Genomic DNA, 22,379 nt, shown 5'->3' with positions numbered 1-22,379 from the left:
CATCTCCCCTGTTCTCACACCCTCGACGCGATACGTACCGCGAGAACATGCAGATTGGTCTCCATCCTCATCCAGAAGAAGCCTAGAGCCAAATGAGAGACGGGGCCGCGCCTGCCACAAACTTCTCAGAGGAGAAAGTGCCGCCCCTGCTGATTGGCCAACATTCGATGAAGGCGATCTGGGATCGTCCGGGTGCCATCGCATTTGCAAGTGCAAAGAGATTTGCTGGGTCCAAAAGTCGAGAATCTGGATTCCAGATTTCGGTCTAGCCCAGTCCCTCAGTCCGCCACGAAGAGAGGCACACCAAACCCCACCACCAAAAAAGAAATCAACAACACCCACAGCCACGGCGACCCTACCGGCTTTCTACTGCGCACAGAGTACACACGCACACACACACATTCCCTATCACGCTCAGGTTTGTTTTCCCCTCTTCCTTGTCTTCGTGTTTATTGTCTGTTTCTTGTCGCTATGCATTGCTATTCACGGGATATATTCTGATACCATGTCGAGTCCATCAAAACGGTGCAACGGGCATGGCGAGAACACCATTTCTCGTACCCAGTGCAACGCCAAAGGCTATTTTTACAGCTGACCGGCCCCTCGAGTCTCAATGGAAGTAAGCCACAGTACAGTCGAGCGAGTTCTGTACCACCGGGCACCGACCCTGGGTGTACAGGGTACCGCTCGCTTCTACATGGGCGAATGCTCCGAAATCTTGGCCGCCACCGCCTTCCTCCATGCTGCGTAACGAGAAACTACTGAAGAGAGTTTATATCCTCTTTTGGCAACTGCGCCGCTGCTGGCTGGGAGTTGCATCCAATGACGCGGCCAAAACCCGTCTCTGAACCACTCTGTAAGTGAGCCGAGTTGAAGCAGCGTGAGCAGTCAGCCAGGGAATCCAGGATGAGCCTGTCGGCATAACCCCTCTTGCGGTGCTGATCGACCATTCCATATTCGGTTGACAGAATGATATCCAGCAACCGCCTCTCAGGAATCTTGCCGGGTGTAACCTTACGCCATCCAATCCCTGGGGTAATAGTTCCCTGATGTGAGTGCTCGCTGCTGTCCCTTTCTACTACCTACGAACAAGATGTCGAGCCGAGCATCTCATCTACACAATGCACAGAACGATGTAAATTCAACCTGCAACAACCTCAACCCCGGCTCCTGGTCACTTATCACTTCTTCCTCCATGTCGAATCCCGCGATAGACTTCTGCGTGACTGATCCCGCATGTCGGTGGCACCTAGCTTGCCAGCTGATAGCGCCTCAGACTCACCTTGCTTGAGTGGCAGGGCTAAGGTGATGGATGACCGAGGCAACGAGGCCAGGCCCACGTCAAGGTCGCCATCGCCTGCTGCGGCTCTACTGCGTATGGACAGCAAGAACTCTGCCGCCTACCACCATTGGTTGAAGCCATGACACTACCGCAGGCGACGGCAGCACAGATTCGAGTAGGCCCAGATTGCGGTTCGTCACTTCGCCGCCTAGCCGGACATTGCCTGATAATGGTGCCTTGACCGTTGGGCAATTTGGATTGATCACTTTGAAGTTTTACCTCATCTGCGCACAGTTGCCAATGTGGACCGCGCTCATAACGCTTGCAATCTTCTCGGTTCTCGGTGCGTTCGACCACCATTCCCGTTCCGGTCAGTCCCCTGTAGCTAAACCAGTATCAAAACAAGCTATGACTATCTATACGTACATCCGAGTACTTGCTTCCGCTGCTTGCTCTGCACGTAGACAACGCGATGGCAGACCTGCACCATCTCCGGGTGCAGTCCTTTTTCAAAGCCAATGTACGGATAGCAAATGTACGCATGGCTTGATCGGGGCAAGGCGGTACAGGAGTGGAGGAAGAGGCCTTTCCTTGCCTGCCGCAGACTACAGAGGGTGAGACGAGCGCTGGTGGGCGGCAGACGATACAAGAACTTGCACCCGAGCTGCGGCCGTTGGGACCTGGCGCCGTTGAACCAGTTAGGATTCCCGCCGCTACCACCGGATTATTCTGGAGCGGGCCGTTCAGGATTGGGGTCTCTCCATGACATCTCGGCCAGCAAAGCATCAGGCCCCGGCAGCCTGGCTCTTCCGAACGACCTCCATTGACAGGTTTCCAAGCAGCAAGAGAGCAAGAGACAGCGCCACGAAAGCGCCCACAGACCAAGGTAGTTTATCGATCTCAACCTCGCGGTTCGCCTTGTCTTGATTGACCCCCCCTCCCCCCCTCGGGTATCAGCCACGCCGCCGGAATGTGGAGGGATTGTGCCACCAGATTGCCTGGTCGAGAAGGCTTGCTCAACGTAGAATGGCTTGCTGGATATCGATCCCTGGGAAAGTTCTCCGATTCCACATCAAAGTGCTTCTGGACATTGGCATTTTGACATGTTGAACTTGACCTCACGCATCCCGCCATCTGGAGCGGGCCCAAGATCTCAGACAATGGAATACCCCGAACCGCAGCCCTTAGGCCGACGACTACAGTTGTGTGCTTTGGAAATACTCCTCGACGTTGTTTGTGTATGAACTCAAATCAAAGTTGACAGCATGACTTTACCATGCCCTTACGCATTGCCATTGTCACACGTGTTTACCTATATACTCGGTCTGCGGACGCCTACAAAAAATGACGTCGACTCATCTCAGCGGTTGATCAAATGCGTTAAACGCCTGGTAGTTCCATCCGTCTTGTCTGTACTAGCCGGATGACTTTCAACGGCATTTGGGCGACGGCCTCGCTGACAGGCTGCCAAAACCAACGTCAAGACACGCATTTCAATCAGGGCCGATTTCGTAAGTAACTGCTCTTTGTCTATAGCATACTCCAGCTATCAGTACCTTGGCATAACAGAACAGAGTTGGCAGTCCTAAGAAGCACGGCTTTCCTCGACTTGGGCTCTTCCTCCCAATAGTCAAGCTTCATGGTAGATTTCAGCTGAGTATCCGTACACTGGTGAGGGCCGACCTTACCTCCCCAGGCAGCTTGGTACGTAGGGCACTGCGATGGCACAGGGCCACTAATACGTACCGATGTAACGTGTCCAGGTATCTCCCGAGCATCCAGAATCCTTCGGACGCACACGCCGCCCACCCCTGGAGAGCTCGGTACGTCCTTTCTCAATTACGTACCTCACTAGGGCGTGTAACAAGGCAACCCCCCCTGTTGTCTTCCTGCGTGCCTGCCTACCCATCCCCAGCTCGTTCGTTCTCCCAGGTTGGACTTCTCTCACACCAACAACGACAGCCCGTTTACCAGTTTAACAACAACAGCAACAACACCCCCCCACCCCGCCCCCTCTCCCTTTTTGTCATCTTCACACCCTTTCTTTCAGCTCTGCGCAGCAGACCATTAACTGTGGCTGGCCCTTTCCACCTCTTTTGAATTCCGCTTCGATTGCGGATACCCATTCCCATCCGACTTGTTGCGCTGCTGCAGAGCTCGAACATGTTTACCAAAGGTTACAGCATCAGTGCCTCGTTCTTTCTTTTGGGCCAAACTCTTTGCTTACACGGCCAAGGATGACGATTGCAGGAGGCAGACGCGGAAAGGCAGTCGTAGTAGAGAGAGTTCTGTATCGAATATAGCCAGGCCAGGGACCTGACAGTTGAGCTCGACATTCCAACCATCGCTCAACACGATTCAACCGTCCAGGTACAGGTGCTTTACCGTGCTTCTTGGATACAACGATGTCGTCTGGTCCGATGACGGTTGGATGAGGTCTGTGGGCTGTTGGTGCGAGAAAGCAAAAGAGACCGAGTAAAGCAAATTATATGGCCTGGAAAACCTCAAAAGGTTATATTTCCTCCACGATGCGACTTCCATATACAGACAGGCACCAACAATCCGCCAGACGAGACAAGACGGGCGAGATAAAACCTCAGCACAGCCTGGAAACATATCCTTGTTCTTGCCTGCCACCTTGGTTAGTGAAGCACGAAACCGCGCAGCGTCCCATTAGCATCTGCAGCAGTAGCGTCCAATCAGTGTCCCTTAAACGATAGGTTTGCGAGCGAACTCGCCTTCCGAGCCGTTGAGCGGTAATAAACCCGCCCAGCTACATCTCGGAGGTGTCGGTAGCGAGACAGTATGAGAGGTAAATCGCTCTTGAGACTCGAGAGTCAAGATGGAGCCTCAATCATGGGCTGCGGTAAAAGCGATTGGTTGTATTGTCCCCGAGTTTCCTGATATCAACCTCGTTTTCCTATCTTCATTTTCCCCGCGCTTTTGCTGCTTCTCCTCTTTCTTCCCTTCTTTCTTCCAGGCGATGGTGTCGTCGACTGGTCATCAGGATCGACCCTGCGTCTTTGGGTGAACTCTACTCACATACTTCTTCTGTATTCGTCTGCTGCCTCCAAGATGCGTGCCAGGCCATCCCTGCTGGCTACGGATGTTGAACTGCACAAACACAGAGCACGGCGGCACGTATACGCGCACACGGTTTCCCGACGACGACACCCCTCAAGCACCTATCCACTTTCGGAAGCTAGGCAAAGCTACAATGCTTACCCACCGACAGCAGCTCCTGGCGGAGTCTCTATATACAATCAGGTCACAAAGCTGCATGCCAAGCATAAGGCCGCGGAGAATTCTCGACAGACCAGGGACAAAGATGACTGTGTGCGATGCGAGCAAGAAGCACCTTGCGCGAAGAGAGGGGGCCAGCTACAGCAGCCTCATCGGCGGTGGCAGCGTCAGCGTGCAGCAAATGGACGTCGACATCAAGGCCATTGTCGACCCTCTCATGTCCCGGCTCATCTTGCCCTACCCTCACTTGGGCCGGTTGGCCAACCCTCCTTGATAGCTAGCCATACGTAGCGTTGCTTATGCATTGTCTTGCGTGTCGTGCGTGTCGTGCGTGTTCTGTCAGTGAGGGTGGCTTGCGCCTTGCCACCGGACACTGGTCTCTTCATGTTCTCGTCTCACTTCGACCGCGACCGCAGTCCATTCCCCGCTCGTGCTTTTTGGCTTGTATGAGAGCCCAGTACTGTAGGTATGCGGCTACTCTTTACACAGATCATAGATGTTGGGTCACGGTGCAGCAGAGTTGTGTCGGCGGATGGGTTGATGCTTCTAGCTCACTGTCGCACGAATACGCAGCGATATTGGTACAAAACACCATAATATATCCGTACAACAGCATGTGGACAAGAAAAGGCAAAAGCCGGGCCGAAGACGTCGTCCTCCTTGACTCCCAACCCAACCATGCAGCCTCTTCCGGGAGAGTGATCGGTAGATTTCTTACATCACTTCTCGCCCCCAACCTCCGATTCCCAACCGTCTTTGCTGCAGCATCCATCATCCGGCATCCTAACACTCCAGCATCTGGCATCTGGCATCCACAGACATCACACCCACGTCCACATCTCCATCACACATCCCTCGTTCCTCATTCCTCGTTCGCCTCCGGTGGCCGTCAGTTCATCTTCAAGTCTGAGTCGACGCCAGCGTGAGATTTCCCCATCTTGGCCCAATGCTGACTAGCTGCCTTCGCCACAATTCCCGGGTTCACACCCTCTTCCTTCACCCCCACCCCGTTGCTGGGTTCCGGGAGTGGGAGGCGTCCATGTGGGCGTGGGCGTGCAGCTACCCCCCCCCCCCCCGCCCCGGCCCCCTTGGTCTGGGGGTGGGGGGAGCGGGGGCGGGGGGGGGGTGGTACGCACAAAAACACCCCGCCCCCCCCCGGGCCCCCCCCCCCCCCCCCCCCCCCGCCTCGCGCCACTTGATCTGTGGGTTGGGACCGCGGACTGGACTGGGCTGGGCTTGGACACAAACAACACGCACCCCCCTGTGCTCATCCCCCTCCATGTGTCATCTCTTCTGATACGCGCATTTTGTAAATGAAATAAACCAGGCTCGTTGTCATTCTCCACCGCGGGCAACGCACCTCTACCACCATCCATTCCGCACCGAGCCTTATCCTGAACTGTCCGTAAACGGCCGGGCCAGTTTCCCTTGCCTCTCTCTGCCCTTTGCTTCTCTTATCACTGACCTTGCGGTGCTTGCGGTTCGCCGTTCAAATTTGCCAGGGCAGTTGAAGACTGGCTCCCTCCTCGATGGCCTTGGATGGACCTGGACATCCCTCCTGCACGCCTCATCAAATCAGTCGGGCCTTGCTGGAGTGGTTCATCTCCTTTCCCATGTCTCCATCCAGCATCTGCATCTGCATCAGTATCCGCACCTGCCCTCCCGCCGCCCGGGGTTCCTTGGGAAAGGGAAATAACGAAATAACGAAAGAGGGAGAGATACATACGGAGTATCAGGCCCTTATGAGGGATAGGTGTAGGCGCATAGATACTCCGTACAGATTTCCATATACAGACACTCGCGCACCACACTTTTACAGGACACACCCCCGTCACCCTTCCCGCTGGTGGGCCCGCGGGTTCCCAAAGAACAGAAACCGTTCAGTGCCTGCCCACCCTCCATGATCCGTTCTCCTCCCAGAAACCACATATTACAATACCCACAGTTACGCCTCGGCTGCTGTTACTGCTCCAGCGATGCATCGGCATATCGTCAGCATCGAACGCTTTGATTCACCCCATATCCTGCCCGTGGAGGTCTCGAGGCTCCGGATGCCTACCGTATGGGACCTTGGGGTAAGTACCAAGTTCTAGGTCGCCCGGCTGTGTCTGCCTCGAGCATCTCTCTCTACATGTATCCGTACCTCGAGCTCACGATGCGAGTTGTTCCCTATGAACTTTGCTTGCTGTGCTGAGCCAACTGTGCCAACCCAGAAACAACACTCTCAGCCCTCCCACCCGTGCCTTACGAAGTGGGCACTAACAACGTCTCCATAGGTAAATGAGGCTGGGCCCGTCCGTGGAGTTGGGTTCATCACCGTATGCCCCGCCCGTGGTCTGTATTACGAATCCCGATACGGATGGACACAGTAAAGCCCATCTTGGAGAAACGAGGACGAGGATGAGGGCGAGGAGCCCACGGTACGGATACCTTTCCTTTCCCTACCTTGGCTCACCGTTCACTCACAACACACCTATGACCGACGACGGCAACGCTGCTAGTCTGTTCCTTGCAAGTTGCCGTGCCTTACTAGTCCCAGCTGGGCACGGAGTTACCTCTCATTCTCTCTCTAGGCCCTAGGGCCCGGGTCTGGGTCTGGGTCTGGGTCTGGTTCTCTGGGTCCCTCGTCCTTTTGGAAAGCTGCTGGGTCAGAGTCTGAGAAAGATACGTACCCCCCCCCTCTTGGGCGTGATGTGTCCAGGCGTGGTGTCTGTCCCTTTCCCTTCCAAGTCTCTTTCCCAACTTGGAGCTGGCTGCCCTCCAGCTTCGCGCCTGTAAAAAAGGTTATTTCCACCACCTGCACCCCCCCATACCTCCATTTGTTCTTTCCTATCTACCTTACCTCACCTCTCTCGCCGTGGGTTTTTCTTCAACCTTTCTTCGCCTGTCTTCCTTCCACCCATCTTGCCTGGCCAGCCAGCAGCTTTTTTCTCACTTTTCAACTTCTTGACCTTCCTTCAAACTCCCCTTTGTCTCGGTTTCTTCTCCTCCAGCTGCTCCTTCTTCTTCTTCAGCAGCTTCAGCTTCACTTTCTTGACTCGACACGAATCCATACACTACAACCCGAAAAACACGCATCAACACGAAATACAAATCATCCACCCATGTTGCCTGATTTTACGTTGAACAACTTTTGAATCACTTGGAGCACATGAGTATACATGACCATGCTCACAGTCAAGCAGCCAACACACTACGGCTACAAGTCCGTCCATGACCTACCTACTCCACCCTCAACATCCCGACCCTCGCCTCCCTTGGCTTACCAAGATCACCCTTCGCACAAGCTGCTGCCGTCCATTCCCCGCAGTCACAGTCCAGTTGGCCAGCCTATGTCGGCACATCATCGTGGCCTGCCTCCCCCGGCGGCCATGACTTTGCCGCCCCAGCCGCCTCACCCAAGCTCGGCTCCTCCTCCGCCACCGCCCCCGGCGCCTCAATCCATCAGTCAAGCTCAATCTAGCCATGGCCACCTGATGGGCCAGCTGCCCGGGCCTCCGCCGCAGTGGCAAGGCGCCGAGGATTCCATGAGAAGCTGGCTGGCAGCAAAGACCGAGGAAGAGCGCAGGAGACAGGAGGAGGAGAAGACGAGGCAGGAGACTCTGCGCCTCGAGCAACGGCGTATCGAGGCCGACATGCTGCGGACCTCTTTAAACGGCGGAATCCCTCCGCCCATTGTTCCTCTCGTCTTTGCTGGAATGGGAGGCGGTGTTCCTCCAGCCGCTTTGGAGTGGGCGCAGCAGTTTCTCGCCCAGCAAGGACAGCCGCAACATGCCCAGCTGCTTCCCTCCCAAGGTCCTGTTTCACCCGAGCATCGCCGCGATTCTCAGTCCCAGCCTTATGGTCAATATGCGGGCGTCCCTTCAACGCCGAGCTCCGCCCCCGGGCCTCACGGGTTCCCCGCCTACCCGGGCTCTCCCCAGCGGGGACGGGCAACGACTCTGTCCTCGACGGGTTCGGTTTCCCGGCCGCTCGGATCTGGCAATCTGCCCAGCCTCAACACCAACGTCCCCCATTCTGGTCCACCAGGCCCGTCAGCACTGCAGAGTCACCAGCACGCAGCTTCGCAGTCTGTGCAGTCTCAGCAAGAGGCCCAGCCGAGCCCGTCCATCTACTTTCACCACTGGCACCCGCCGACATCCCAAGCCGGAGGTGGCTCTACCCAGCCTGCGACACCCTCCGGTGCGTCCAGCAAAACCAAAAGAAAGAGAGAGTCGCTGTAGGCTAACCTTGGCTGGTGTGGCCGTTAGGGGAGTCTCCTAGGAACAAGCGCAAGGCCACAGGCCCGCAGCCAGCCCCACCACCGCCAAGTCAGCATCAACGTCTGCGGTCGCCTCCTTTCCACGGTGGATCAACCCTCGAGAATCCCCCGCCGGGGCGAAGACGGGGACATACACGACAACGTAGCGATCTTTCGTCGTATCGGCCGACGGGTCGTGGCCGAGGTGAGAGTTTTGGGACGCCTCGAGGCATGTCTCCGCAGGTCGCAAGCTTCAGCACGGCCCCGGAATATGGAAGCGCCAGTTCGACATCTGCTCAACCACAGCAACAAGCACCGAGGGGTGTTGGCGGACACTCGGTATCATCCTTGTTATCCGAAGAGCCATCGCGCGCAGCTCAGTATGGTCCGACGCCAACGGAGGCTTATCAAGGGCAGGGCGAGGAAAGACGACGATCCCCGTTGTGAGGGGTGAGCGGACGGGACGGACGCGTGGGGTCGCAGGTATAGCAGCCGTGCGACAGGCAGCACTGATTGAGATTTGGCTCGGGCCAATTTTACGACTTGTTTCAGCCATACCATCACGGCCAAACTCCGCGAAACGAGATGCACGAGTACGACATTTTCCTCCGAATTTTTCGCTTCCATTGGATTCATTCCTCCACAAATTCTTTTTATATTCGGCTACGACTCTCGGCCTCTTCCGACCTTTGTGACAGAACGACGTGGGGATGGAAAGGGCAGTGAGAGCACTCAACGGCTTTGGATTGCCGTCGATGATTTCGATTTCAAAGAGAGAGAGGCTTAGATTTCTCCAGCTGATGCCATTCCAGATGACCTGGAGCTGGAGGCACGCATTCTTCACTTCTTCCAAAGGCATGCACGGGTCACGGCACTACTTCGATTCTTCGATTCTTTTTCTCCTTCTTTTAGGCGGGCGGGTACATCCACAGCCGACGAGCCTCTGGTTTTTCATGGATTCGAATCCTCTGCTTTTCTTTTCTACCACACTCGGTGTATTGATGTGTAAGGTACTGTCAACACTGCATTTTTTGTTTGGGTGTACCTATAGTTGTCGGGTGTGGTGAATCATCAACGGCCGGCCAAAATTTATCTGCGAGGTGAGACTCACCAAGGGGCTGGTGAGAGCATTGAGACTCAGGTTGGAGTTTTTTTTTTATTTTTCAACTTCTCGATTTGGACAAGTTTTCGAAATGGACGGGGTTGGCTTTGGCAATATCTTCACTCTTGTTGGTTCTTGAAATCTAGGGCTGGCTTCTTTTGGGCAATCTTACATGTATCATGATACCCTGCAGAAAAGACCAAAAAACAAGACAAGACGCATTATTGCAGAGACGGACAGACGTGTTTCAACCCCCTGAAGATTGATACCTTATCTCGCTTGTTTGATTATTGCGCGTTGGGGGTGTGGGAAGGCTCGGAGGGGTGATTTGGGAAGGGGGCCGGGGAACCAGGGTAAATTAGATGACGCCTGCACCAAGTCTTCTTTTACCCCTCCTCTCTCGCCATTTCCTGGCATGAAACCCCCTTGCCGCTGGCCGGATATGGCAGAGATGAGGAGAATGGGAAGGAAGAGTGGGAAAGTCCCTCATCGCTTCGGACGTTGCATTACCTACCTCGGTCGATGTAGGGTTGAGCCGACCCGGCGCGGGCCAAGCTTCGAGAGTTGGGTGGGGGGAGACTACGCTGAGAAGGGATGACGATGGGATAGCAAAGCTGGATTAAGCTTGGGGCGGGAGATTAGCATCCCCCTCATCGATGGTGACGAGGTGGGGAATTCTTGGCTTGTCCCTTTTTTTTTTTGGCCTTTTTTTACCCTCTATTTTATTTTTCCCCTCACAGGTGTCCCGGTGGGGCTACCGGTTGCCCCGTCCGCTGCCGCCGCCCTCCCGCCCGCCGCCGCCGCCGCCGCCGTCAATGCCCGGCCGTGCGCCCGGACCTCGAGGTTGCGTCAACGTCGGTAAAGGAGAGTTTTTGCCCCTTCCAACGTTGGGTTCGGGTTGTGGGTGGGTTGCTGCTACCGATCTGGCCAAGGCGATGGCTACACACGCACATGCAAAGCCCTGGATGGGACGATTTGGTTTGGTTATTGGCTTGGGGCACAGCGCGCGGGTCGGGTTGAGGACAGTGCGTCTCGAAACCGGGTTGACTGGGAGGCGGGGGGTTGTTGCGGTGCGTGGGCGGCTCAACCGCGTTCGTTGACGTGGGTAAATTCAGAGCGTTTCTCGGTCACGTTGAAAAACTTGGGCAAGTATTTTGGTGGTTGGCTGTATATCTCTCCGGCCTGCATGCTCAATGGCATTGGGGCGGGGGCAATACGCAGGCAGGTTCTGATTCAACCCGAAACAATGGCAGGTATTCGCTTCATTCCATGTCCCCTCCCACCGTCCGTCCGGAAGGGGACTTGGAGGAGGGGCGTCGTCGTCACTGGAGAGGCACGACAGCTGCTCGGCGGCAGCAAGAATGGCCGCCGCCGCCTGACTTTGACGCAAGTCTAATTAATTGTCCGTAGCTCGTTTCGTCGTGTCTTTCCTCTTGGTTGACCTGGCAGCCAGGGCGCTATCCGTCCTCCTCTTGACGGGAGGGAATGTGGGCATTGTCTGGGATCGAGACCTTTGAGAAGTATCCGTAGGCGTTTTGGCTGGGCATGGGGCATTGGCGTGCTTTCCTGATTGGGACTTGACCGGTTCCTGGGCAGTACTACGTCCTGGTCATGAATGTAGCCATGGATGAGATGGGACGTTCTTGTCACTGCAATTAATTCCCTGTTCGCCATGCCCGATCTCACCTCGGGCCTTTCCCCCCCTTGCGCTTGGGTTTCTGGAGGTTGCTTGGGTTCGGGCTATTTGCGGAATTGTCTGTTGAATGAGATTATTGTACAACAGGCAGGCATGGGTGTCGGAGAGCTGAGAAGGATGTCCTCCTTAAAAAATGCTTGTTTGTCTGCACGTGCGAGTACCGGTAATTAGGTAAATCGAGGTACGCCGAGAATGGATGCGGTGGTACGAGGCGAACCATGGCCGGATGAAGGGTATGATGGGATGGCAGGCCAAACTTTTCCTCATAGAACCCCCCCCCCCCCTTATCTCTTTGTCGACGTTGAATCAGCTGAGCTATTTCTCGGTTATTCCAGGAGGACTAATACGGGAGTGTGTCTTAATAGCCAGCCTGATATAGGGCTGTCCGGTGGTGATGGCGCGCGCACGGATGTGGATTCACAGTGTTGTGGGGGTTAGGCGGGGGGGGGCCCCGGGACGGGGCCGTTGTGAGAGATTCAGAGGGCCGGCTTCTGTCTCTTTGGTTGTGCGCTTCGGGCGCCTGTTCAGTCGGCGCTTAGTAGCAAAGTCTGTTACCGTGTGACGGTATAAGCCGCTAGCTACCGTACAACATTAACATGTTCTCAAAAAGGTGGCACAGAAAACCGACAGCCTGCCCTGGGCATCTTGTGGTTCTTTTCTCCCTGTTCGGATGTTCCAATTGAATGGCTCGATTCAGAGCCACCTTTTGAGCGTTCCAGAATGATCATGTGGAAGTTGCGAAGGAGGTCCGATGGTGCTTCGGTCCGACAATCACGACCGAATTCCTGCAGCTATTTGAAGTTCGCTCTTGGTGCCACGCTCCGATAGCGCCTATGGCCGGTCTCATTTCAGCCCCGATGATGGAGCATCGTTGTTGACGTACTACGCGGGATGAGTATGCAGGGTCCATCGACATTTCGGCATGATCAAGACAATCCCGCAAGGTAACCAGCAGCCCACCAGCAAAGCAAATCTATAAAAAAAAATTTATGAAAAAAAGTTTAAAAAAAAAAAAAAAAAAAAAAAAGAGAGAGACCTCCCGTCGAATCCAGCTTTGCATGTTGAATCGACCTGTCAGGGTGCCGCCCGGGCACAAAAACCTGCTCTCGGGGCATATGGGGTCTTCTCCCGGGACGGAGACCGATGCTGATCTTTCCCGTTAGCGGAGCTGGACGGTGCAATCTCGTCAAGGACACAAGGGAGAGAATTCCGGTTTTTTTAAATGCTCCCGGCTGTCAGATGTTACCCGATGCCAGGAAAGCAGGTATTCAGCATACTTTGGAGGTTGCAACGGTGATCTGAGCACACCCAGACCAGAACGGGAAAGTTGCAAAGTAGCAAACGTCTTCCACCCCGGTGGGGGGGTCACACGGGACCAGGACAAATCTCCCAGGCTCGATGTTGGGACCTTGCTCGGCACTGGTTTGCGAAATGTACCTGTGAACGGACGGACATTCGACGAGATTGCTGCATCATCGTCTGGGACATTGAGGTGACATTGTTCGATGGCACGGGGACCCTGGGAGGACAGGAGAAGGGTGGCCAGGGTCAAGGCCGCCTGTCAATGGCATGTCGGCGACCGGGGGGATCGATACAATGCCTCTCCAAGCATATATTGGAGACCATACTGATTTCTGGAGTAATTGTGTGGCATTGGGAGTAATAAGGACTCGACGAACACGCTTCGCGCCTCCTCCTGCCGCAAGTCGGGCGCTGTGATCACGGGTCACCCGGGCCAGTATGTAGATGGAAGAAGTTCAATCCGTAGGTATACAGCCGACAACGGCATTCAACTTCATACCCTCGGCCCATTGAAAATGTTTCCCACTCATGTGCCTGCCATATCCTCATGGCCTTGTACCGCTCTTATAGCATTGCTTGTTGTCCGTTGAGCCATTGCCCACCACCTAAGCCTTCCAACAGCCCCGGGAGATGAGGGAGAACGTAAATCATACGGAATGACGGGCAGGTACCTGAAAATACTTGTCTCTCGAGGCTCTCGTGTATTTGACAAAGTTCCCACCGCGGCCTGCTAATGTTCAAAGTTAGTAGAAGTCGACACTAAACACCCCCTAGAACCGTGTAAGCCACACTTCATCTGTACTGGCCGGGAGCACATGCTAGGCACATCATTGCGCAAGCCTACAGGCAAATTTGCCTACCTGCGTTTTTCAAAAAAGATAGACCATGAAAGAGATGTAGGAATACCAATGACGCGCCTGTGGGGGGGCTCTTGTTCCGGTCTTGGCGAAGCTCACGGTGTGTGTTTGTGCCGCGCACTGGTAGGCTATAGCTTCCTTCCACGGCTCGTTCTGTCACATACGACCATACCCATTGGAAAACTCGGGATCCCGTCCGCTCTCCCATAGATAAGCTAATGAGGGCCGGATTAGTAGTTGGGTCGGTGACGACCAGCGAATACCTGGTGTTGTATGTTTTTTGCAATTATTTTTTGCATCGTAGTGTTTCCGTGGTGGCGAGTTGTGGTGGGTTGCGGTGGGTGACGATTGATCGCGTCCGGCAGGCAGCTTGTCGTTACTCGTTATACCACGAGACTGGGAACAGTGCTTTGGAGGAGGGCATGCCATGTAGTGGCAATGTCTAGAATCCTAGACTGTAATACCGAGGTCTGAATGGTGCCCTCTTCACTGACATGATAGTCGAGCTTGAAGCCCGATCAACGGTGCTATCACTAAGTCCATGAATTCCGTCTTGGCGTCCTCCGTTCCGACTGCCCGTGGAGGGCGAGACTTTGTCATAAATGGATTATAATTATCCTTGCAAACGTCACCCTCTTGCTGCACACAGCTGATGTTTGCCAACTGATCGTGATCCATATCAGCCAAGCTGAAGTTCCTCTCTCTCTCTCTCTCTCTCTCTCTCTCTCTCTCTCTCTCTCTCTCTCTCCCCCTCCCTGTATCTGTCTCTCTCGCCCGAGACCCCAGTAGTTACAAACGTTTTGTCAGAGAAACCTCAGCTTCAAATTGTACCTGAAAAGACCACACACCTCTTCGTCCTCCAAGAGAACCCAACGATGAAACGGTGAAGAAAAAGGGGCGTCCGAGCAGTGTCAAAGACAACAATGTTTTGCAACTCAATAGTGTGTAGGCAAGGTGAACACATTGTTACCACCTGGAATAGCACAGGAAGGGAATGTGACAGACCTCGTTTTATAAAAGGAAAGCGTCTCTAGTGAAAGCAACCCTCGAAAGCTTTAGCAAAGGCCATGTTGCGGAAGAGATCTTCTTGTGTAGCAAAATCCACACATGAAGACTAAAAGGACGCATTTAGCCTTGCGGTACACGCATGATAGAAACACGAACAGCATGACTGCCATGAGAAATACTACATGCTCTTAGCCTTCGACCTGTGGACAAGCGCATCCTCACTGCCACCGTCTCGTCAATACTACAGGGAAGGGTAGAATCACCGAGAACGAGGCCGAAGAGGCCCAGCAAGGCCCAGCAGATAGCTATCGAGACAGAACAGTAGCGGTACCGGAATCGTTGTTGCCCGCTTCCCCCAAGGACCTTGACAACTTGACATGGCAGATGACGTGGTTAAAGTTTACTCGAATAATACATTATATATTGGTTTGATGCTCTATATGAGGTTGGCACCAGGCTATTGTATGGCATAAAAGGGTATATGAAAAATCCGTGCTGTGTGTGGTCCCATTCCTCTTGAACCGCTTTTCGCTAGCGCTTCCCGCAACCCACGTTGCTCTCTCCAGCATCTCGGTCATTTCAAGTGCACAAATGAAATCCCCCGCAGCAGCAGAAACGAGGTTTGCAGTCCATCCCGGGGTATTGGTCGACGACATGCGTCGAAGTCAACATGATCGACTCCATAAACGCCTTGCACGGATATCCATAAATCGGAGGTCGTGGTGTGAAACAAAGGAAATGTGGCAGCGAGCCAGCCGACATTCAAGCAGGCATCAAAAGCAAGACCCTCTACTTCCTCTTCTGTCCGGCCTTCCACTCGGCCCGTGTCACCTTCATCAATATGTCCTCATCTTTGACCGGAATCCAAGAGGTCAATGCCTTCATGGCGTTCTCAAAGTCCGCGTCAAGAAGAACGTCGCGCAGCGCATGAATCAAAGCCGCGCTGGTAGAGTGCAGAATATCAATGCCGTTCATGGTGACGGGTGATTCAGGCACTTTGTTAGAGTCTCCAGGGTTTTCTCCAAGGAGCAGGAAGACATCCCAGACGCGAAGCTGGGCCGCGAAGGGGATGGATAAGTTGAATAGTGTCAGATACCATCGGGTACCATAGGCTGTAGGATCGATGCAGAGCTCAGTCTAGAATAGGTCAGTCCGACGTCCTCGGTCGAGAGGCATATGGGTGTCTCTTACCAGCTTCTTGGCAACGTCCTTGCCGTCCAGCCACTTGGTTTGAAAATCGTTCAGAGCCGCCATCAGGCCATCAAAGCCGGGACAATACAGCTTCTCTAGTCCCCGTAATTGCCACATGCGGACAAGCATAACGAAACACTTCTCCTCGTCAAAGTAGCAGAGCAGCGTCGCCGCCAACGAGGCCATGCCCTGGACGTAGCCAGTATTCAGGAAGTAGAGCGATAATGCGTGCAAAACCCGGAACAACAAACGCTGACCGCCTCGATAGCGCTTCCGGAACATGACGTGCCTGCTGATGGTGCGAGGGACGTCCAAGTCAATCTGCACATCGTCCGGCGATCCTCTGCACTGAAGCCGATGGAAGTCGGTGATGATGGAATCCTCAGATGGTGAGTCCTTGTGAGCCCTGGCGCTGGTTGCCATGAACGAGTACCAGGCAGAGGCTCTCCATCGGTCGGGAATGCCTTTCCACGTCCTATCAATGAGTTTTTGGTTCTTGACATCGAAATCGAACTCCATGCCTTCGCCGTCTTTCCCCTTCTTGACGATTTTGGCCATTTTACGCCACTTTTCAGATCTATCCCATTCCTTCTTTTTGATGGCCTCGGAGATCTTCTCCACCTTCTCTTCATCTCCTAGGGAAAGCGAAAGCATCTCTCCAGCCTCGTCCATCCATCGTCGATCGCGGTTGTGTGGGAGCAGGTTTCCTGCTTGTCTGATTGCCGATCGGGTCGACCGACGAGACGCAACAGAAGCCTTCGATCCTTGGGTGTTGAGAGATCTAGCAGACACCTTGCGGCTGGGTCCTCTGGATGGCAAGGCTAGACCAAAAGCATCTCGTTTGGAGAAGACGTGCTTCCTTCTGGGCGCTGACTGCGACGACCCAAGGTCCGTGGATGTGCCATTGCTCTTCTCTGGCTTGCGTGGGCTGATGAAGCCGTAACGGTCGATATCATATCCGTCGAGGTCTTCCCAGTCTTCGAGACCGCCGGCCACCTCATACTCGCTGCGTGTTTCGGGTCTTTGGGAATAAGAACTTCCAGATCTTGGAGTGCCCCAAGCGGGAGGCTGTAGTTCGGCGACGCTGCAGACAGGACACACGTTAGCATATTGGTTGTGCGCCGGTCCAGGCAAAAGAAAGGAAACCATACGGATCATTCTCGACCTCCTCCGTCGGATTTTCAGCGGTCGAGTTGAGGCGCTCGCCAACATCCGACGGTTGAGCACCGTCTTCCCATCTGAGGCCTTCGCCGGATTCATAGAGCGATCTCACCTTTCGAGATTCCATCTCCACGTCCGCGGACAAGACGCAGATGCTCGGGGTCGTCATCGTGGCTTGCGACGCCGACTCTGCGGTCGTCTCTGCCGTCGTTGTGTCAGTCGCCGTCGTCTCTTGCGTCGTTGCTTCGGTCGTGGTCGTGGTCGTGGTCGTGTCAGTGGCGCTCATGGGGTTCGCGCTGGTCTCAGTGGTGCTGACGGCAGTGGGCTGGGGCGGCTCCTCGTATTGAATGTGGAGGATGGGGGCTTCGGCAGGGGCTTCGGCAGGGGTCGGCGGAGGCGCGTGGGCTTTGTCCGTTTGCGCCTGTCCATCCATTGTCCCGTCGGTGGTTTGTGCGGGGAACGCTCGAAGACCACCAAACATGAGACTGCCTCGATTGGAGAAGGACAAGGTGGTCAGGAAATCATCTTCGAGGAGGTTGTCGGTGGGGATGGACACTGAAATGGGAGAAAAGTGAACGGCATCCTTGCTCAGGAGATGCAAGTCTTCGTTGAGGTTGACAGGGGAGAAATTAGGCGAGTTATCGGAGGCTGCAAAGGAGCTTCGAGACTGGGGGATGGTTGGCGCTGATGCAGGTGATAGGTCACTGAGACTCTTGTCCCGCAACTCGACGGGAGAATCGACCAACGAGTTGCTGCTGCTCAGACTCCCAGACTTTTGTGGTTCAGCAATTTCGAGCTGCGCATCTTGACAATGATCCATGCCGGCGACCTCGTTATCGGTTGACGGCGTGCACCAACGACCAGAGATTTGTTTGCTCAAAACCAACTCATCGATGGAAGTACCTTCGCAGACGGAAGGTGTCACAGGATGTTCCGTTTGTTGCACAATCGTGTTGGCATCCAGTGCAGCAATCTTGGCGAATGCACGACTCTCTTCGTCTTCGCAATCCTCCTCTGCGATGGTGGCCGAAGACGATGTTGTAGGTGCCAGCCCAGAATCTCTCTTCCAATCGTTGACCGTGGTGTTGCGAGCCGCGGCGCGGGAACGGAACGCAGGGTGTTGTTCGATGGCGGGCGGAGGAGCAACAACAACAACAACGGCAGGGCTGGAGGGCGGGCTCGAGAAGGAGGACGATGATGCAGAGGTGGAAGTTCGGCGCGTCGAGACGGAGAGAGATCTTTGGGGAATTCGTGTAAGAATAGGGATGGGAGGCTCTGCCTGGACCGTCTTCTCGTAGCGGAGAGCAATGAGGCTAGCATCGTCCTTGAAGGGCACGAGCGTAGGCCGGGACTTCAAGCGCATGCTGGGGAATTTTTGGGGTGCCATAGCGTGGTATTCAGGGTGCTCCGGCCGGGGCGCGAGTGGGCTGCTGAGGCCGATCCGACCGTGCTCAACTGCTCAGTAGCAGGCCGAGCCGCGATATCTGGGGGCCGGCGTCGGGCTGAAGGCTCCTCGGTGATGGGCAGCACGCCAGTAGGAGCACAACAGGACCCAAAGATGGACTGAAGAAGCGGCCAAGGCGGGTGTGGTGACGATATAAGTGGAGGGTGAGTGGCTCACCGTCGAGGGCGCAGAGGGCCGTAAGCTTGGATTTCAGGTGTGCCAAATTAAGACCCGGGGGACTAGGTAGATGGGCGCTAGCTAGATCGGGAAAACAAGATGAAGAGCCCGAGGTGAGGAATGGAGAGGGATGCAGTGCAATTCTGTCAACAACCCAAGAGGAGGTCGTCGGAGGCAGATCCAGAAAAGCCGTGACGTATTACGTGCGGCGATGATCGAGGGTCGAACAGGTAGGATGAAGCAGGATGTAAGGTCGACGATGATAAAGATGATGATGAGAGGATGGTGTGGTGCCAGCGTCGTGTAAGTCACCTGGGCGAGTCTGTGCCGAATAGCAAAAGAGCAGCAAGGCCAAGGTAAGACTGAGCAAGAAAAAAGTTAAAATACTATTCAACGTTGCGTTGGAGCCTGAAGGTGAAGGGACGGTTGGTAGGGAGGGTTACCTTTATGAGGTGAGAGAGATCGGATGGATGAGATTGGTAGTGTTTAGAATCGGGTGCTCCAAGGCGGTCTATTGGGGAAGGGGGGGGCCTTTGGAGGCGATGACTGTATGAATGCCAGGTGCAGGAAAGAAAGCCTCTTGAAGGTAGAGGAGGATGTATGTAGACTTGAGCTGGTGAATGTGGAAATCCAAGGTCCGGATGCGAAATAGCAAAGAAGGAGGAGCAGGACGAGGCAAAGGCAATGGAAAGTATGGATACATGGGCTGGAAAATAGAGAGAGAGAGCCGGGCATCCTTACTTTTCTCTTGTTTCTTCCGCAATGGTCACCCCTCTATTTCCTACACACCCAGCCGTCCTTGCCGTCTTCGTCTGACTGAATAGAAAACGGCACGGATGACAGGCTGATGGCCGTCGTTCTCAAGCCCGGCAGGGTCGGGTTGCAAATGCAGGAAGCGGTGGCAGCGGCGGTGGCAGCAATACATCGCGGTAGTGGCCCGGCACCAGAACCACGAGTCCACACACGTCCACAACACGTACATACAATGTAGTAAGGTTGGAGGCGGTCGGGGGTGGGGAACGCGCTCGTAGCGAGAGTATCTAGGTAAGGTAAGGTCAGGTGCCTAGGGTGTCTCGGGGACGTACATTTCTGGAATCGGAACTTGCCTGAGGTTAGCACGTTCCCACCTTCATATGCTGGCAGCTTTCCGTCCCAGACGGGCTGTGGGTCCACCACAAGTAATTGTCTTATTGGACAGACAGTGGCCTGGGCTGGCCGGCCCGAGTGGATTCCCCTGCTTCGACACACCCGGCAATGGAAGTGGGTGTCGTCGTCTGAACTTGTCATCTGGAGAGGAAAGGCCGTCCTTGACTTCGAGGCACATGTTGTCTGCCAGTCGTGACCGTGGGCTGGGGAAACATTCAAGTACAGTGTAGCCAGGCACAGCACTCACTTGATATGGATGCTCGCATGGGAAAACGAGACAGGCGGACAGAAGCAACGACGACGACGATGATGAGGAAAAGAAAGCAGAGAGACATGGTCAGTCAGCCACATCGCCAACGATCCATGTCACCCTGGACAGCAAACGATTCTTGATCGGGTCACTGGCCCCGTTTCCCGCCATCTGTCCCTGCGTCCCTACCCAAAGAGTGGGAGAGAAAGAAAGGGCCCTACTTCACCCTCGTCGCCAGGGTATGCCATTGAGTCGGTGAGCATTCTTTCCGTCTCTTCGTCACTGCAGAAGATACCGCTACTTGCGATTCAATCATTGACGGACCCACGCTGCTGCATGGTGAGCTCCGTCCGCATGGCTGGTTTCTTCATGACCGCCAAATCTCAGGGCGACAACCACAGCAACAACCGACGATGGTGCAACATGGGTTGGTTGTTGGGTGGTTGGCCCGTTTGATCTCCGGCCTGCCTTACGGATACACAGTTACATCCCCATCTCTGCACAGCGACACAAAAACGGCCGGCTGAGGCAGTGGTAAATTGCCGTCACACATGTCCGAGGTGAAGAAGCAGCACGATATATCCCTCTTCCGTTATCTCCTACCTCGGGCCTGGTTGGTCACGGCCAAGAGCCAAGCGTCTCTGGAGCTCTCAGTCCCAGCTCCCTCTACGTTGGCGGCAGCCGTCACTAATTATGCACCGGCCATCGGAAACACATCTCTCCTACGCCCGCTAATCTACGATATAGAACAAGAGAAGAAGAAGAAGAAGAAGAAGAAAGGAGGGGAAAAAAGCGGAGAGGAGAGACCTTCCGTCAACCGACATCCAATGCGGACAAACGCGCTCGAGCCCTTGACCCCAGACTCTCTCCGTTTGCAACCAGTTCTCTTTGTCGACCTTTGATGGATTTAGCGATGCGGGAGGCTGCAATCTACGACTTGTCGACAGCCATTGCCCGTCTGGCGACCAATCCAAGTCGGCCACAGTCACATGGGGCAGCTTCCCGTCTCCCTTGCTCCCGGTCCCAAGGTTGCCCTCAAGCCAGATCTGAAGCCGTGCCGCACATCATCGCCGGTAAACACACGATGTAGCTAGCTTAAAGTCATCCCTTGATCGACAGGCCCTCTGATGCGGCTCGTCTGGAACAAAATCTAATACCCTTTGTCTCAGCCTTCCATGTCCTTCAGAGACACTGTAGGGGTCAGACTAAGACGAGCAGGGAAGGTTAATGAACGACGCATATCAGCCGAAAGCTGATAACAGAATTGTGGCTGGTCGGCCAAAACAAATTTGTTGACTTCCACCTGCCCTACTTACATGCCCATGTAAAATAAAGGCCAAATGCCCTCCCTTTTCACGTGGAGCTGAAACCTTCGAATGAATACGGATCGAAAAGGCTGTCGACGAGGATTCTGAAATGAAGTGAGGGGTTTCGAACGTTTCGATTTTTTATCTTTCTCGGCTCGCCCAGGCACCATGCTCCGTCAGGTGAGTGAAAAGTAGTCGTTCATTCGGGAGCATGCCCAGGAATGCGCAACATCGTCTCGGCAGCTCAAGTCATTTTGTTTTCTTCTCTCCCCCTCCCCTCCCCCTTCTTCTTCCTCCATCCCGGACAAATTACTCCAAATTGCAACGGATCAACATGCCACGCCTTGGTACAGCATATTGGAGCAAAGGGAATTCTGTGAGCCCTGTTCATGTCGTTCCCCCTTTTGTCTCACGACGCATCAGCGCGGTTGGTGTGATGCATATGGATATGCCATACGGAGTATTTGGCCCTTATGAAGGGTAGGAGTAGGCGCAGAGATAATACATACAAGGCCAAGCGCCAACAGCGTTTGCGTCCCGTCTCTTGGACTTTTGGAAAAGCCGCCCGCTTTCCTCGAGAGGAATAGGCGGTGCAGTTCGGCGCAGTGCCCAGGCCAGCGGCACAGGAACAAAGATCTGACGTGGCACACTCACTCTAGTCCCCGAAGGACACACGGCCAGGGCCAACCAATTGTTCCCTCACCCTTTCATAGGTAGGTACGGATACCATGGCTCTAGTCGGAGGGATCCGAGACATACCGGTACACAACAGTACAAGAAATATCCGTACCTCACTTCTTCGATATCCCGCATTTGGGTTCGGCTTGATGAACTCCCCCCTTCTCCAGTTCAAACTTCAGGGTCCTCCACACCCCTTCCCATGACCTTCTTTCGCCCCCCCTTTCCGTGTTACTGGGTCGTCCCACCAGGCGTTCCACGGTCTACCGCGCCGTCTAGCAAAAGTGTGCACTGA

General features: G+C 54.6%; 8 protein-coding genes across 8 annotated transcripts; 3 read left to right on the top strand and 5 right to left on the bottom strand.

Moving 5' to 3' along the window:
- Positions 1 to 2,931: 2,931 nt before the first annotated feature.
- CORC01_04315 (uncharacterized protein) lies at positions 2,932 to 3,060 on the bottom strand (the record flags this gene model as incomplete). The annotated part of the gene is made up of 1 exon (XM_022615963.1): positions 2,932 to 3,060. The coding sequence occupies one exon, from the start codon at positions 3,058 to 3,060 to the stop codon at positions 2,932 to 2,934; it is 129 nt and encodes a 42-aa protein (XP_022477478.1).
- A 1,328-nt stretch (positions 3,061 to 4,388) lies between these two features.
- CORC01_04313 (uncharacterized protein) lies at positions 4,389 to 4,799 on the top strand (the record flags this gene model as incomplete). The annotated part of the gene is made up of 1 exon (XM_022615961.1): positions 4,389 to 4,799. The coding sequence occupies one exon, from the start codon at positions 4,389 to 4,391 to the stop codon at positions 4,797 to 4,799; it is 411 nt and encodes a 136-aa protein (XP_022477476.1).
- CORC01_04314 (uncharacterized protein) lies at positions 4,460 to 4,573 on the bottom strand (the record flags this gene model as incomplete). The annotated part of the gene is made up of 1 exon (XM_022615962.1): positions 4,460 to 4,573. One exon carries the CDS (start codon positions 4,571 to 4,573, stop codon positions 4,460 to 4,462), a length of 114 nt encoding a protein of 37 aa, XP_022477477.1.
- A 216-nt stretch (positions 4,800 to 5,015) lies between the features above and the next one.
- CORC01_04312 (uncharacterized protein) lies at positions 5,016 to 5,330 on the bottom strand (the record flags this gene model as incomplete). Its single annotated transcript, XM_022615960.1, has 1 exon — positions 5,016 to 5,330. One exon carries the CDS (start codon positions 5,328 to 5,330, stop codon positions 5,016 to 5,018), a length of 315 nt encoding a protein of 104 aa, XP_022477475.1.
- Positions 5,331 to 6,054: 724 nt separating this feature from the next.
- On the top strand, positions 6,055 to 6,429 carry CORC01_04311 (uncharacterized protein; the record flags this gene model as incomplete). The annotated part of the gene is made up of 1 exon (XM_022615959.1): positions 6,055 to 6,429. The coding sequence occupies one exon, from the start codon at positions 6,055 to 6,057 to the stop codon at positions 6,427 to 6,429; it is 375 nt and encodes a 124-aa protein (XP_022477474.1).
- A 1,257-nt stretch (positions 6,430 to 7,686) lies between these two features.
- On the top strand, positions 7,687 to 9,212 carry CORC01_04310 (uncharacterized protein; the record flags this gene model as incomplete). The annotated part of the gene is made up of 2 exons (XM_022615958.1): positions 7,687 to 8,707; positions 8,776 to 9,212. The coding sequence occupies 2 exons, from the start codon at positions 7,687 to 7,689 to the stop codon at positions 9,210 to 9,212; spliced, it is 1,458 nt and encodes a 485-aa protein (XP_022477473.1).
- Positions 9,213 to 10,621: 1,409 nt separating this feature from the next.
- CORC01_04309 (uncharacterized protein) lies at positions 10,622 to 11,362 on the bottom strand (the record flags this gene model as incomplete). The annotated part of the gene is made up of 3 exons (XM_022615957.1): positions 10,622 to 10,914; positions 11,170 to 11,246; positions 11,310 to 11,362. The coding sequence occupies 3 exons, from the start codon at positions 11,360 to 11,362 to the stop codon at positions 10,622 to 10,624; spliced, it is 423 nt and encodes a 140-aa protein (XP_022477472.1).
- Positions 11,363 to 15,519: 4,157 nt separating this feature from the next.
- CORC01_04308 (TBC domain-containing protein) lies at positions 15,520 to 18,469 on the bottom strand (the record flags this gene model as incomplete). Its single annotated transcript, XM_022615956.1, has 3 exons — positions 15,520 to 15,867; positions 15,922 to 17,005; positions 17,073 to 18,469. The coding sequence occupies 3 exons, from the start codon at positions 18,467 to 18,469 to the stop codon at positions 15,520 to 15,522; spliced, it is 2,829 nt and encodes a 942-aa protein (XP_022477471.1).
- Positions 18,470 to 22,379: the final 3,910 nt, after the last annotated feature.

This window comes from Colletotrichum orchidophilum (assembly GCF_001831195.1).
Source record: "Colletotrichum orchidophilum strain IMI 309357 chromosome Unknown Scaffold_28.1, whole genome shotgun sequence".
In the NCBI taxonomy this organism is placed as follows: domain Eukaryota; kingdom Fungi; phylum Ascomycota; class Sordariomycetes; order Glomerellales; family Glomerellaceae; genus Colletotrichum; species Colletotrichum orchidophilum.
This window is presented reverse-complemented; position numbering and strand designations above follow the sequence as displayed.